Genomic DNA, 13548 nt, shown 5'->3' with positions numbered 1-13548 from the left:
GTTACACTATCAGTGTTGGACCCTTGTGTGCCACTGGCTGTGGTGGTGAATGTTGATATTGAGCCTCATCCTCAACAATTCCTGAGGGCGGCATGGTGGCACAGTGCGTTAGCATTGCTGCCTCACAGCGCCAGGGACCCGGGTTCAATTCCCATCTTGGATCATTGTCTGTATAGAGTCTGCATGTTCTCCCCGTGTCTGCGTGGGTTTCCTCCGGGTGCTCCAATTTCCTCCCACAGTCCAAAGATGTGCAGGTTAGGTGGACTGGCCATGCTAAATTCTCCCTCAGTGTACCCGAGCAGGAGTGTGGTGACTAGGGGGGATTTTCACAGTAACTTCATTGCAGCGTTAATGTAAGCTTGTGGCACTAATAAATAAACTTTGAAATGTGTTACAGTGTCAGAGCAGCGTGATACCCACAATATACAATAGTTTCACACCCATCGGTGTGTCACCCTGTTGTGAGGGACATCTGATCTTTTTCACAGTATCAGTGGATGAGTGGGTCCCCTTCCTGATCAGCCACTGGGAAAGTGCACTTTTTCACAACCCACAAGATCATGCCCCTCATTCCAAACTCACAAGTGGCAGCTGCTGGTTTCAAATCAAACATTGGGACAAGTTCAGGGATTTAATTAGCGGATCACTTCACCTTTACAAGATTCTGATCCTGTATCCCAGTGAATAAAAATCTAAACATCTTGCAGCAAAGCACAGAATAAAATAATCTCTGAGCACAAAGTAATTCCTGAGTACATGTAGACTGGATGTTCCCCATCACACACTGAGACTGCACCGACTGATTCACTCCCAGAGTGAGGGGAACAGCTCAGAGTTTAACATGAACCACAAAATCCAGCGGAAAAATAACCAAAATGATTCTTTAAACATGGCCAAGATCAGAATGCAACCAAACAGGAATCAAAAGGGGAGGAGAGTGTGAGACGGACTGACTGACAGAATGTTAAAGCAGATTAATTTGAAGAGGATTAAAGGGAGATGGAACAACATCGGGAATTCTTGCAGCATCAAACACCAGACTGAGATACTGGAGGATCATCTTCAGCCTCATCCTGCTGTAAGTAAAATATATTTCCATTTAGTTCCCAATGTCAGAGTCACTCATCGAGCGGGAATCTGCAAATTTCAAATACTTACAGCTTGGAGACAGAGCCACAAATCTTGCAGTCTTTGGAGAGAATGTTTCTGGTGGATTGTGTTGGGGTTGTTGTTGTTTGACTGTGTGTTGAGATTGTTAGGGTATGTGTTGGAACTGTTGTTGGAGTTGTCGGTGGAGTGTGTGTTGGAATTGTTGTTGTTGGTGTTGTTGTTGGAGTGTGTGTTAGGGTTGTTGTTGGAGTTGTTGGAATGTGTGTTGGGATTGTTGTTGGAGTGTCTGTTGGGGTTGTTGTTGGACTCGTTCTGTTATTGGTGTTGGGGTTGTTGTTGTTGGAGTTATCATTGGTGTGTGTTGGCGTTGTTGTTGGAGTGTGTATATGTGTTGGGGTTGTTGTTGGAGTTGTTGTTGCTGTTGGAATGTGTGTTGAGGTTGCTGTTGGAGTTGTTGGTGTGTGTTGGGGTTGTTGTTGGAGTTGTTGTTGGAGTGTGTGTATATATGTGTTGGGGTTGTTGTTGGAGTGTGTGTGTGTTGGGGTTGTTGTTGGAGTTGTTGCTGTTGGAGTGTGTGTTGAGGTTGTTGCTGGAGTTGTTGTTGGAGTGTGTGTTGGGTTGTTGTTGGAGTTGTTGTTGGAGGGTGTGTACGTGTTGGAGTTGTTGTTGGAGTGTGTGTATATGTTGGGGTTGTTGTTGGAGTTGTTGTTGTTGGAATGTGTGTGTATGTGTTGGGGTTGTTGTTAGAATTGTTGTTGTTGCTGACAACGACTCAAAGATTTGTCAGACAATTCCTCCTCTTCAATCTGGGAAATCGACCGTCTTCTGCTGTAACTGTGATCATTTGTCTTTCAGTGCGATCCCGGTTTAGTTTTTACCAGCTCAGTAAGACCATTCTGTGGAGATGAGTGCAATCACTCCACCAACCAACACATCCAGAGGTCCCATCTCTCCGAGAAAGGCACCACCAAAGTTCAAACAAAGAGCAACTCGACAGTTCAAGAGTAAGCCTCCAAAGGCTGGAGTGAAAGGGTATGAACCATTTATTGATTGAGCCCTGAGGAATACAATGCCTATACCTGAGATTTCTTTCCATGTGGCTGACGCAGGTTTAGAAGCTGAGATGTGTTTGGTGGTGATTATCAGTGAGTTTTTAGATGGAACACACCTCCTTTACCAACAGAAGAGAGGCCACAAATTGCAGAAACTCGGCCAGTTCAACTATCCCTTTATCTTTGCCCATGTTTGCAGTGTTTTAAAATTGTTGTGTTAAATTTTAGTATTTCTAGAAAGTTGGACTCTAAGTTGATGAGTGTGTTCCTTTACATACTGCATTATTCAGAAGTTAGTGTTGCGCAGTCACTAACAGATTTACTTAACTGAAGAGTAGTAAAATCATAGAATCCCTACACTACAGAAGGAGGCCATTCGGCCCATCGAGGCTGCACCGACAACAATCCCCCCAGGCCCTGTTCCCATGTCCCCACACATTTACCCTGCTAATCCCCCTGACACTAGGGGCAATTTAGCAGGGCCAATCAACCTAACCCGCACATCTTTGGAGTGTGGGAGGAAATCAGAGGAAACCCATGCAGAGATGGGGAGAATGCACCAACTCCACACAGACAGTGACCTGAGGCCGAAATTGAAGCTGGGTCCCTGGCGCTGTGAGGCAGCAGTGCTAACCACTGTGCCGCTCGCAAATATTGTCACTGTGGTGACAGAATGTTTATAGGCCAATTCTAATAGCGATGCTTCAAACTGTGACAGACTGGATTTCTAAACTGAATTAGTCTCAGCAATAAAACAACATTGTGAGGAATTTGGACAGTGCCAGAACATTAGCCAGTTTTCCCACACTCTCTCCTTCAAACTGGGGCAGATGGTGACGGGTTTACCATCAATACAGCAACCTGTGTCCAATTTAGAGGCCATCTGTTTTGAGGTAATAATGATTAATAGACTCATTAATCTGCAGGATTAGGCCATGACATTATCTTGCTGCTATTTTAACTGAGATGTGAACTCCACTGAACTGACAAGGCAGCATCATCCGATAACTTTGGAGAAACAGATTAGTCTTCATGCCTGATGAAAATAAGAATCTTTTAAAATGTAATGATACAGTTGGATTGATCTGAACTTTGAAACCAAAGAGAAAATGCTGGAAAATTTCAGCAGGTCTGGCAGCGACTGTAAGGGGAGAAGAGAGCTGACGTTTTGAGTCTGGATGACCCTTTGTCAGAGCTTTGGCCAAGGGTCGTCTGGACTGAAAACTTCAACTCTTTTCTCTCCTTACAGATGCTGCCAGACCTGCTGAGATTTTCCAGCATTTTCTATTTTGGTTTCAGATTCCAGCATCCGCAGTAATTTGCTTTTATTTATTGATCTGAACTTTGCTGGTTTGTAAGTTTTAGACACTGATTCATTCTCAATCTGCTGCAGGTTTGGAGATGATATCCCGGGAATGGAGGGTCTCGGCACAGGTACGTCTGGAATCATTCACAACCACTCACTCCAAAGCACTGACCTTTAATCTAAACACACACTTGCTGTCTAACTTTAGGTCGAGGGAGCACAGAATGGGGTCATCGAGTTTTACTGCACAAAGAGGCCCCTTAGCCCATCGTGTCTGTGCAGGCCATCAAGCCTCTATTTGAATTCCGTTTTCCAGCACTTGGTGTGTAGCCTTCAATGCTGTGCAGAACGTGTCAAACATGTTCAAGGGTGCAGGAAATGCACAAGAAGAAAACACATCTCAGAAACAATCTTGAATATTCAAGTGTCTCTGTGTCTCTTACAGATATCACTGTGATCTGTCCTTGGGAGGCATTTAGCCACTTGGAGCTGCACGAGCTGGCCCAGTACGGTATTGTCTGATACGGGGAGAGGTTAACCAGGAGTTAGCGGTGTATGCTGCAGCTGTGAAGCAGAGTATGCTGGGTTACTACTAGAAACCATTGTGTGCAATATGTCATCATTACTGTTCAATCCCAGCGGGCTGAGTGTAGCTGTCAGCTTCCACACAGGGATTATGAGGAGCAGTGTGTAGTTTAGAATCTAAATGTGTTTCTGTGGCATCCAGTTATTTGGTAAAGTTCTACTTTTAACTAGAACAGAACTTTAATCTTTGCATCATTATTTCGATGTGATCTGTAAAACTCTCTGGATCAAACAGGAGGTAATTGGTCCCGTCACTGAACTGATTTCGTTATCATAGCTGAATTAAAATCTACATCAATATCTCAAGACTTTTGGTTTGATGTGTTTCATTTCTGATCTCTTCCTAGGTTCAGGCAGTAACCCGATAAGGAACTGCCCCTTTAACTTACCCCTCAGATTATATGATTTAATTGGTTATGTGATTTATTCAAACTAGGAATATTCTGAGAATCACATTCATGTTTACTCATGTCTGCTGGACTGGATAATAATTGGGTCACAGAGTCATAGAGGTTTACAGCATGGAAACAGGCCCTTCGGCCCAACTTGTCCATGCCGTCCTTTTTCTTAAACCCCTTAGCTAGTCCCAATTGCCCGCATTTGGCCCATATCCCTCTATACCCATCTTACCCATGTAACTGTCTAAATGCTTTTTAAAGGACAAAATTGTACCCACCTCTACCACTACCTCTGGCAGCTTGTTCCAGACACTCACCACCCTCTGTGTGAAAAAATTGCCCCTCTGGACACTTTTGTATCTCTCCCCTCTCACATTAAACCTTTGCCCTCTAGTTTTAGACTCCCCTACCTTTGGAAAAAGATATTGACTATCTAGCTGATCTGTGCCCCTCATCATTTTATAGACCTCTATAAGATCACCCCTCAGCCTCCTACGCTCCAGGGAAAAAAGTCCCAGTCTATACAGCCTCTCCTTATAACTCAATCCATCAAGTCCCGGTAGCATCCTAGTAAATCTTTTCTGCGCTCTTTTTAATAATATCCTTTCTATAACAGGGTGACCAGAACTGTACACAGTATTCAAAATGTGGCCTTATCAATGTCTTGTACAATTTCAATAAGGTGTCCCAACTCCTGTATTCCTATAGTTAGAAAACTATATGCTGGATTTATTCCCAGTGTTTGTGGCTTTGCCTAAGATCAGAATGTTGAGATTGTCAGGAAGCTGCTGAACTGTAGCTATGTTTGCCTTGTCCACACATTGACACAGACCCCAGGGAGAAATTCTCCCAAAAACAATGTCAGAGTGGCGAGAAATAATGGTGATCAGCGCCGATCTCTCGGGCAGGGGGTGGTGTGTGTGTGTGTGTGTGTGTGTGTGTGTGTGTGTGTGTGTGTGTGTGTGTGTGTGTGTGTGTGTGTGTGTGTGTACACTCTGTGCTGGTCTCTCAGGCGGGAGTGGGAAGGGGAGATATCCCAACCGTCCCCCACACTGTCACATTTTTGGACACCTGGGACTTCTGTGCCAGTACGGGGAGGTTGCGGGGGGCTGCTTCAAAGTGCTCAGGCACCTTTGGCAAAGTTGCTCCGATCTCTCCATGCAACGGTGATCCCCCCACCGCCCCGCTCCTCCACAGACATTGGGACTCCTCCCATCTCAATTGGCAGCATGTTCCCCCAACCCCAACCCCTCCCCAACACGGGTTGCTGGCATTGGGGCCCCCCTGCCTGACCTTCCCCAAATGCCGTCCTATAATGACCCCCAACATGACCCCTGCCCTGCATTGACCCCCCATCATAGCCCCATCCCATTGGTACAGCCCCCAGCACACTGTGGTGCTGAGATACCCAGTGGCCACTGCCTGGGTGTCCGGTGGGTTCTGCCCAGCCATGCCCCCTGACCCGGGGGTTTCAATGGCCTTTGGTGTTTAGGCCCACGTGCTCTTCCCAGGACCTGTGCCAGCTGCAGGGAGGGCAGGAGAATCACCCCCGTACTGCCTGTTTCTCACTATTCCAACAAGATTAAACACACAGATGCCAGCTGATATAATATTTATCATAACAGATTAAAGTGGAAGCACTCGCTGAAGTGGCTGTTACTGAGCTTGTAACTGTCCCATCTTCACCCACTCAATCTTCTTCTTGATCCCGTAGGAGTCAAGTGTAAGATCAGCATGTCGCCGTTTTAATACCTCCAGCCTCTGACGCAGCCGGTCACTGGTGTCCACATTCTCCTCAAAGTCTCGGAGCAGCACCTTGTTACACAGCAGGCCGCACCTCTCCTTCAGCTTGTAGTTTGCTGTCCGCACTCTGTCCCGCGCTTGCTTGGTTTTGGTCAGGATTTCCCGTTTCTATAACAACCACAAATTTAAGGCTGGTGACGGACACATCATTAAACCAAAAATCAACGTGAGAATATAAAAAGAAAATAAGATCTTGCCCTAATCTGCTGGGTCAGATTCTGCCTCAAGCCTGCTCAGAATGTTCCCCACATCACAACAGCGACTGCACTTCTTAAAGTTTTCTTATTAGTGTTACAAGTAAGGCTTACATTAACACTGCAATGCAGTCACTGTGATAACCCCTCACTCTGGTGCCTGTTTGGGTACACTGAGGGAGAATTCTCTGTCTTTAGGCTAATATCCACTCTCTTCAGCACAATGTTCAGACGGATATTAAAACAAGGCATGTGAACCCTAATCCCCATGTTGGCTGTCTGTTAATGTTTATTTGATAGTAAACCCACAAGCTTTTGGAAACGCTGTTCCTCCGTCAGGCGTGTGGAAAGTTCTGATCAGAGAAGTTTACCCCAGTCCACCGCCGGTATCTCCACATCATTTAATATTGAGCCAGGTTGTAGCCACTGGACAGAATGTTGGATGCTGGCTATTTCCCTGCAGTGGACAGTGTTATCTATTCTGACTGCAGAGTTAGAGAGCCACACAGCACAGAAACAGACCCTTCGGCCCCTCTGGTCCATGCTGACCATGGTGTCCTCCCAGCTAGTCCCAATTGTTCACATTTGGCCCACATCCCTCGAATCCTTTCCCATCCATGTACTTATCCAAAAGCTTTTTAAATGTTACTATTGAACCTGCCTGATCACTTTCTCTGGCAGCTCACTCCATACACACACCACCCTCTGCGTGAAGAAGTTGCCTCTCAGGTCCCTTTTAAATTTTTCCCCTCTCACCTCAAATCTACGCCCTCTAATTTTTAATTCTCCCTCCCTGGGAAAAAGACTACATGTGTTCATCCGATCTATGCCCCTCATAATTCTATACACTAAATTTTAGCAGCAGAAGATGAAAGCTACAGACTGTTTACCAGCGCAGTATTTGATCTCAGTGCTGGCTGTATCCTACTCATCAGGATTCCATTATCCATCTCACTTCCAACATCAAGAAAAACGCAGTCTGGATCTGGTCGCCCTGAAGGTTCAGGTTTTTACTGTCTGCGAGTTATCGCTGACAATCACACACTGTGCTCTCAGCTGAAGAGACTCTTGGGGAGATTGGAGCTTTTGAACCTACTTCCCCAGTACCTACATTCCCCCGCACACCCCAGTATCTGCACCCCCTGGCCCCAGTCTGTGCCACTGCCCCAGTGCCATTGTTCTCCCTGTCCCTCCAGTGTCTGCACTGGACCCCCACCACACTGTAACTACAGTCAGCTCTGGTACCTACACTCCACCTACTCACCGACACTCCTCTCCCACCCTCCCCCTATCCCCAGAATCCTCACTCTCACCCTCGAGACGCCTGTCCCTGGCCCGCCCACCCGGATACCTGTGCCACAATAGCCTCGAGGTCCATGAGCTGGTTTTTTTTCTCCATGTTCTCTGCCTCCACGTACTCCAGCTTCTCCTTAATGTGGGTCATCATCCCGATGGTAACTGCTACCTTCTTTCGCATTTTTGTGACTTCCTGTAAAACCAACATCAGATCAGAACATCTGCATTGTTCTGATATTCCATTTAAAATCAAATCTAGATCAAATATTTATCTCCTAATGTGACGTTCCAGTTTTGAACTCCTCCTCACACCCAGATCTTTTCCAGTCTCATTCCATTTTGCATCTTTCACCTTTTTCCTTTAGTTCTAGGGAAGGGACTGGCTCTCATGGGGGTTCGCCAGGTGGTAGAACAGAGCTTTATCCACAGAAAGGCACGGTTAGCACCAGTAACAGGAATGCTGCCTTATTCCTGTCCACTGAGATCAGTCCTATTGATCTATATCGGGGCTGGGAGTACAGGGACAATGATGGCACTGGGGCAGTGGCACAGAGTGGAGCCACAGGGACACTGTATGTACAGTGCTGAGCGGGGGTGGAAGGTGACCCTGTGCAGAGTGTATGTACTGGGGTGTGTGGGGGAAAGTAGGTTCAAAAGCTCCAATCTCCCCAAGAGTCTCTTCAGCTGAGAGCACAGTGTGTGACTGTCAGCGATAACTCGCAAACAGTAAAAACCTGAAACTGCAGGGCAACCAGATCCAGATTGCTGTGGAATTATACCTCAGGGTACTCAGTGGGTGCTTTGATTTCTGTCTTTACACATGGAGGACCAGACTGCTCGAGGTGAAGGCTGCACTAGTTAAATACAGTCTGAAAACAGGTCTAACCTGGTTCCCATGTGATGGATAAAACCAGAGACTCAAAATCAGGTCATGTATGCAATGCTATAGGTTCCCTCCCCCCCATCCCAGGTTTCAGCTCCATTGGACTTTAGGTGGGGCTGTGTGCAGGTTTATAATGTTCACATGCTGGTCCCATCCTCTCAGGGGATATTGGGCCTTGCTCACTGCAGCTGTTTCCCATGCTACAGGAGCTGGCCTGTACACCAGCTGCTGCATTTATCTGACATGATGCAAGTCTAGCAGATATTCCCAAAACAACCCGGTGCTGGAAATAAAATCCACCTTTAATTTCCCCTTCTGCTTCTCAGGCTGGGATACAGTCCCACTGGAAATGGAGAATGGTGTTCTCACCATCATCTTGTTGGAATAGTGAGAAACAGGCAGTACGGGGTGATTCTCCTGCCCTCCCTGTGGCTGGCACAGATCCTGGAGAAGAGCACGTGGGCCTAAACACCAGAGGCATGGCTGGGCAGAACCCACCGGACACCCAGGCACTGGCCACCGGGTATCTCAGCACCATAGTGTGCTGGGGGCTGTACCAATGGGATGGGGGTATGATGGGGGGACTATACAACAGAGAAAGGGAACAGGGCTAAAGAAACATTTCCCTATGAATCCAATATCTAGGGGTCAGTATTGATGGTCAGGTGGCAGTATCGATGGGCGGGGGGGATCAGTATCGATGGGCAGGGGGGGTCAGTATCAATGGGCGGGGGGGTCAGTATCGATGGGCAGGGGGGTCAGTATCGATGGGCGGGGGGGTCAGTATCGATGGGCAGGGGGGGTCAGTATCGATGGGCAGGGGGGGTCAGTATCGATGGGCAGGGGGGGTCAGTATCAATGGGCGGGGGGTGTCAGTATCGATGGGCAGGGGGGGTCAGTATCGATGGGCGGGGGGGTCAGTATCGATGGGCAGGGGGGGTCAGTGTCGAAGGGCAGGGGGGTTAGTATTGATGGGCAGGTGACAGTATCGATGGGCAGGGGGGATCAGTATCGATGGATGAGGGGCAATATCGATGGGCAGGGGCAGTATCGATGGGCGGGGGCAGTATCGATGGGCAGGGGTCAGTACTGATGGGGGGGTCAGTATCAATGGGCAGGGGTCAGTATTGATGGGGGGGTCAGTATCGATGGGCAGGGGTCAGTATTGAGGGGCAGAGGGCAGTATCGTTGGGCAGGGATCAGTATTGATGGGGGGGGTCAGTATCGATGGGGGGGGTCAGTATTGATGGGCAGAGGGCAGTATCGATGGGCAGGGGTCAGTATTGATGGGGGGGGTCAGTATCAATGGGCAGGGGTCAGTATTGATGGGGGGAGTCAGTATCGATGGGCAGGGGTCAGTATTGAGGGGCAGAGGGCAGTATCATTGGGCAGGGGTCAGTATCGATGGGCAGGGTTCAGTATCGATGGGCAGGGTTCAGTATTGATGTGTGGAAGAGCATATCAATGGGCAGGGGACAGAGGTATCACCAAGAAAAGAATGGTTTTCTTTTCACCTAGAAAAGAATGGTTTGATGGAGCAGACGCAGCACGGATTCATTAAGGGGGAGTCGTGTTTGACAAATTTATTGGATTTCTATGAGGATGTGACTAGTGCAGTAGACAGAGGGGAACCAGTGGATGTGGTGTTTCTCGATTTTCAGAAGGCGTTTGATAAGGTGCCGCACAAAAGGTTGCTTCAGAAGGTTAGGGTGCATGGAGTTGGGGGTAAGGTGTTAGCGTGGATAGAGGATTGGTGGTCTAATAGGAGGCAGAGAGTTGATATCAATGGGTGCTATTCTGATTGGTGGTTGGTGACTAGTGGAGTGCCCCAGGGATCGGTGCTGGGGCCTCAGCTATTTATCATTTATATAGATGATCTGGAGGAGGGGGCTGAGTGTAGGGAAACGAAATTTGCTGATGACACAAAGATGAGTGGAAAAGCAAATTGTGCAGAGGGTGTGGAAAGTCTGCAGAGGGATCTGGATAGGCTGAGCGAGTGGGTGAGGACCTGGCAGATGGAGTATAATGTTAGCAAGTGTGAGGTTATCCACTTTGGCAGAAATAATAGTAGGAGGGATTACAATTTAAAGGGTGAAAAGCTGCAGCATGCTACGGTGCAGAGGGACCTGGGGGTCCTTGTGCAAGAGTCGCAAAATCCCAGTCTGCAGGTGCAGCAGGTGATCAAGAAGGTGAATGGGATGCTGGCCTTTATAACGAAGGGGATAGAATATAAAAGTAGGGAGGTCTTGCTGCAACTGTACAGGGCACTGGTGAGGCCGCAGCTGGAGTACTGTGTGTAGTTTTGGTCGCCGCACTTACGCAAGGACATATTGGCCTTGGAGGGAGTGCAGAGGAGGTTCACTAGGCTGATACCGGAGATGAGGGGGTTGGACTATGAAGAGAGACTAAAGAGACTGGGTCTGTACTCGTTGGAGTTTAGAAGGATGAGGGGGGATCTTATAGAGACGTATAAGATAATGAAAGGGATAGATAGGGTAGAGGTAGAGAGATTCTTCCCACTCAGAAAGGACAGCAGGACGAGAGGGCACAGCTCAAGATAAGGGGGGGGGCGTAGTTTAGATTAGAGTTGAGGAGGAACTTCTTTACTCAAAGGGTGGTGAATCGCTGGAATTCTCTGCCCGTTGAAGTGGTGGAGGCTACCTCGCTGAATATATTTAAGTCACGGGTAGATAGGTTTTTGGTAGGCAAGGGAATTAAGGGTTATGGGGAGAGAGCGGGAAAGTGGAACTGATCCACTTTAGATCAGCCATGATCTTATTGAATGGCGGAGCAGGCTCGAAGGGGCTAGATGACCTACTCCTGCTCCTATTTCTTATGTTCTTATGTATCGATGGGCAGTGATTATAAGTCGAAACTGATTTTTTAAACTCTCTCCAACCCAAAGGTCAGGCTGAGGTCAGCTGACAATTCAAACTGGGAGACACTATCTGAGATCTAGATGGCAGCGTTACAAAGCCCAGGAAAATGTCCCTCGCTCTCTAACCAATTTATTACTCCCCATTTTCACAGAGTAAACAAAGTGGTCCATCCAGCCCTCGATGGACAGGAGCGATCATTCTCCCCCTGTACCTCACTGCGTTCCTCAATCTTCTCACTGTAAGATTGATTCTCGATTTTCAGCTGCTCATAATCGATCAGGTTTAGTCCACCCGCTAGCTCCTCCTTCGCCTTGAGCTGATGTTCATAAAACTTCAGTTTATTCTTCATTTTGATAGTCAGAAATCGAATCTGCCTCATTTCCTTCTCTTTCTGCTCTTCAACATTCTGAATGCGTTCCAGCTCCTACACACACACATACACACACACACACAAACCAGTCATGTTTCCAGTTACATTTCCTGAGTTAAGGTGAATGAATATTGCTGGGGAAGAACTGAAACGTTACTCCATATCTCAGCCAGACATTTTCTGAGCTGGGGTTTATCAATTCTGACAATGGATGTCCACAGTAGAAGTGTCTCATACCTCAGCAGTAATATTTCTCACTTATTAAACATAACATTAACAAACAAATAAGGATTCCTATCATTGAGAACCCAATTCGATTTGGAGATCGAAAGACTAACATGTTAAATGTTGTACAGTTTGAAATTCCCCGATAAGATTGAGATTGAGGGCAAGAGTCTGGGACCTGTCACTCCGCCAGACTCCATGTTGGTTACAAGTGACCCAGATAGGAAGGTAATTGGAAAAGCTTCTGGTAAGTCTGCAACTCCGGTTTGAGATTGTAAAATTGGCTCTTGGGGGCTTCCCAAACCACAGTGTTTCAGCTCATTATGTCTTGAATCAATAACAGTTCACTCACTCTCTATAAAGTTCATATCTATCTAAGATCTAAAAGGGAGCTTCCACAATCTGCTGCCCCTCACAGGAACACCCATCCAGATCAGGCTTGGCTCCCAAAAAGTTTTAATTCTGTTCTGTTTGAAAAATAGTTTCCTTGCTGGCAATGTATGGAATCAGATTCCTGGCCGTTTACCAGGAAGAATCTTCCAGCATCTTTGTTACTGCTGAAAGGCTTCAAAGAAACTCGTGTTCTCTCTCCTGTTCCCTCCAACCTCTGTGTCTCCATCTGAATCCTTTCTCCAACTTCCCTATACTGCTACAGTCTCAGAACTTTCCTCTTTTGCTCCTACCCACTCACTGTATTCAAGTTCAAACGCTGATTTTAAAGATCAGCAAGAATGGAACTCAATTTGAAAGAGACACATTGGGGACCAAATGCAATTTTCATTTACACGGAGCTTTGTATGGAGAAAAATATCTGAGGGGCCTTGAAAGAAGTTGATTAGGGATTCCCACATTATACTCCAACTGCCTGATTTTTGCCCACTCACTCAACCTATCTATACCTGTCTACAAACTTTTATCTTTACATGGCACGCTTCCCTACATATCTTAGTGTTGTCTGCAAATTTATCTATCATGCCTGCACCCCACCTCATCTCAATTAATTATCTAAATTATAGAAGATTGAGGCCTCTTCTCACACCCTTCCACATATATTACATTCTGCCAACTATCTACAGGTTCCCCTTTATCCAAGTCACATGTTATTTCTTCAAAGAACTCTAGTAAATTGATTTAACATAATTCTCTTTCACAGAACCGTACTGACCTCTCCGGATTATCTCGAATTTTTCTAACTGCCCAGTTATAACCAATTAAATGATCAATTCTAACCTTCCCCAGATGTTTTGAATCTCCCTTCTGTCTTGTGAAGGGGTCACATTTCCTACTTTCCAGAACCTAGGGAATTTTGGAAATTTAACACCAACTACTGCCTCATTAGCCACACACTTTTAATATTCTAGGGTGAAGTCCATTTGGACCCAGAGACTTGTCAGCTGCAGCTCCATCAGTTTGCTCAGTACTGCTTCCCTGGTGATGGTAATTTCAT

At 46.7% G+C, this 13548-nt stretch overlaps 2 protein-coding genes across 2 annotated transcripts in view; one reads left to right on the top strand and one right to left on the bottom strand.

The window, feature by feature from the left end:
• The first annotated feature begins 939 nt into the window (after positions 1–939).
• LOC145361702 (retinal cone rhodopsin-sensitive cGMP 3',5'-cyclic phosphodiesterase subunit gamma-like) lies at positions 940–4356 on the top strand. Its single transcript, XM_080217618.1, has 4 exons — positions 940–1078; positions 1966–2142; positions 3556–3596; positions 3914–4356. Exons 2-4 carry the CDS (start codon positions 2015–2017, stop codon positions 3988–3990), a joined length of 246 nt encoding a protein of 81 aa, XP_080073744.1. The 5' UTR covers positions 940–1078; positions 1966–2014; the 3' UTR covers positions 3991–4356.
• Positions 4357–5981: 1625 nt separating this feature from the next.
• LOC145361701 (cilia- and flagella-associated protein 184-like) overlaps positions 5982–13548 on the bottom strand; it is a 29758-nt gene continuing 22191 nt past the window's right edge. Inside the window, exons 10-12 of the mRNA XM_080217617.1 lie at positions 11718–11930; positions 7800–7937; positions 5982–6362 (exon numbers count right to left, since the gene is read on the bottom strand). Of these exons, the coding sequence (XP_080073743.1) occupies positions 6108–6362; positions 7800–7937; positions 11718–11930 (606 nt within the window). The 3' untranslated portion in view covers positions 5982–6107. The remainder of the gene's footprint in view (positions 6363–7799; positions 7938–11717; positions 11931–13548) is intronic.

Source organism: Carcharhinus amblyrhynchos, chromosome 35 (assembly GCF_965287045.1).
Source record: "Carcharhinus amblyrhynchos chromosome 35, sCarAmb.v2.hapA, whole genome shotgun sequence".
In the NCBI taxonomy this organism is placed as follows: Eukaryota; Metazoa; Chordata; class Chondrichthyes; order Carcharhiniformes; family Carcharhinidae; genus Carcharhinus; species Carcharhinus amblyrhynchos.
The sequence above is the reverse complement of the archived record's forward strand: the minus strand, read 5'-3'. Positions and strand labels throughout refer to the sequence as shown.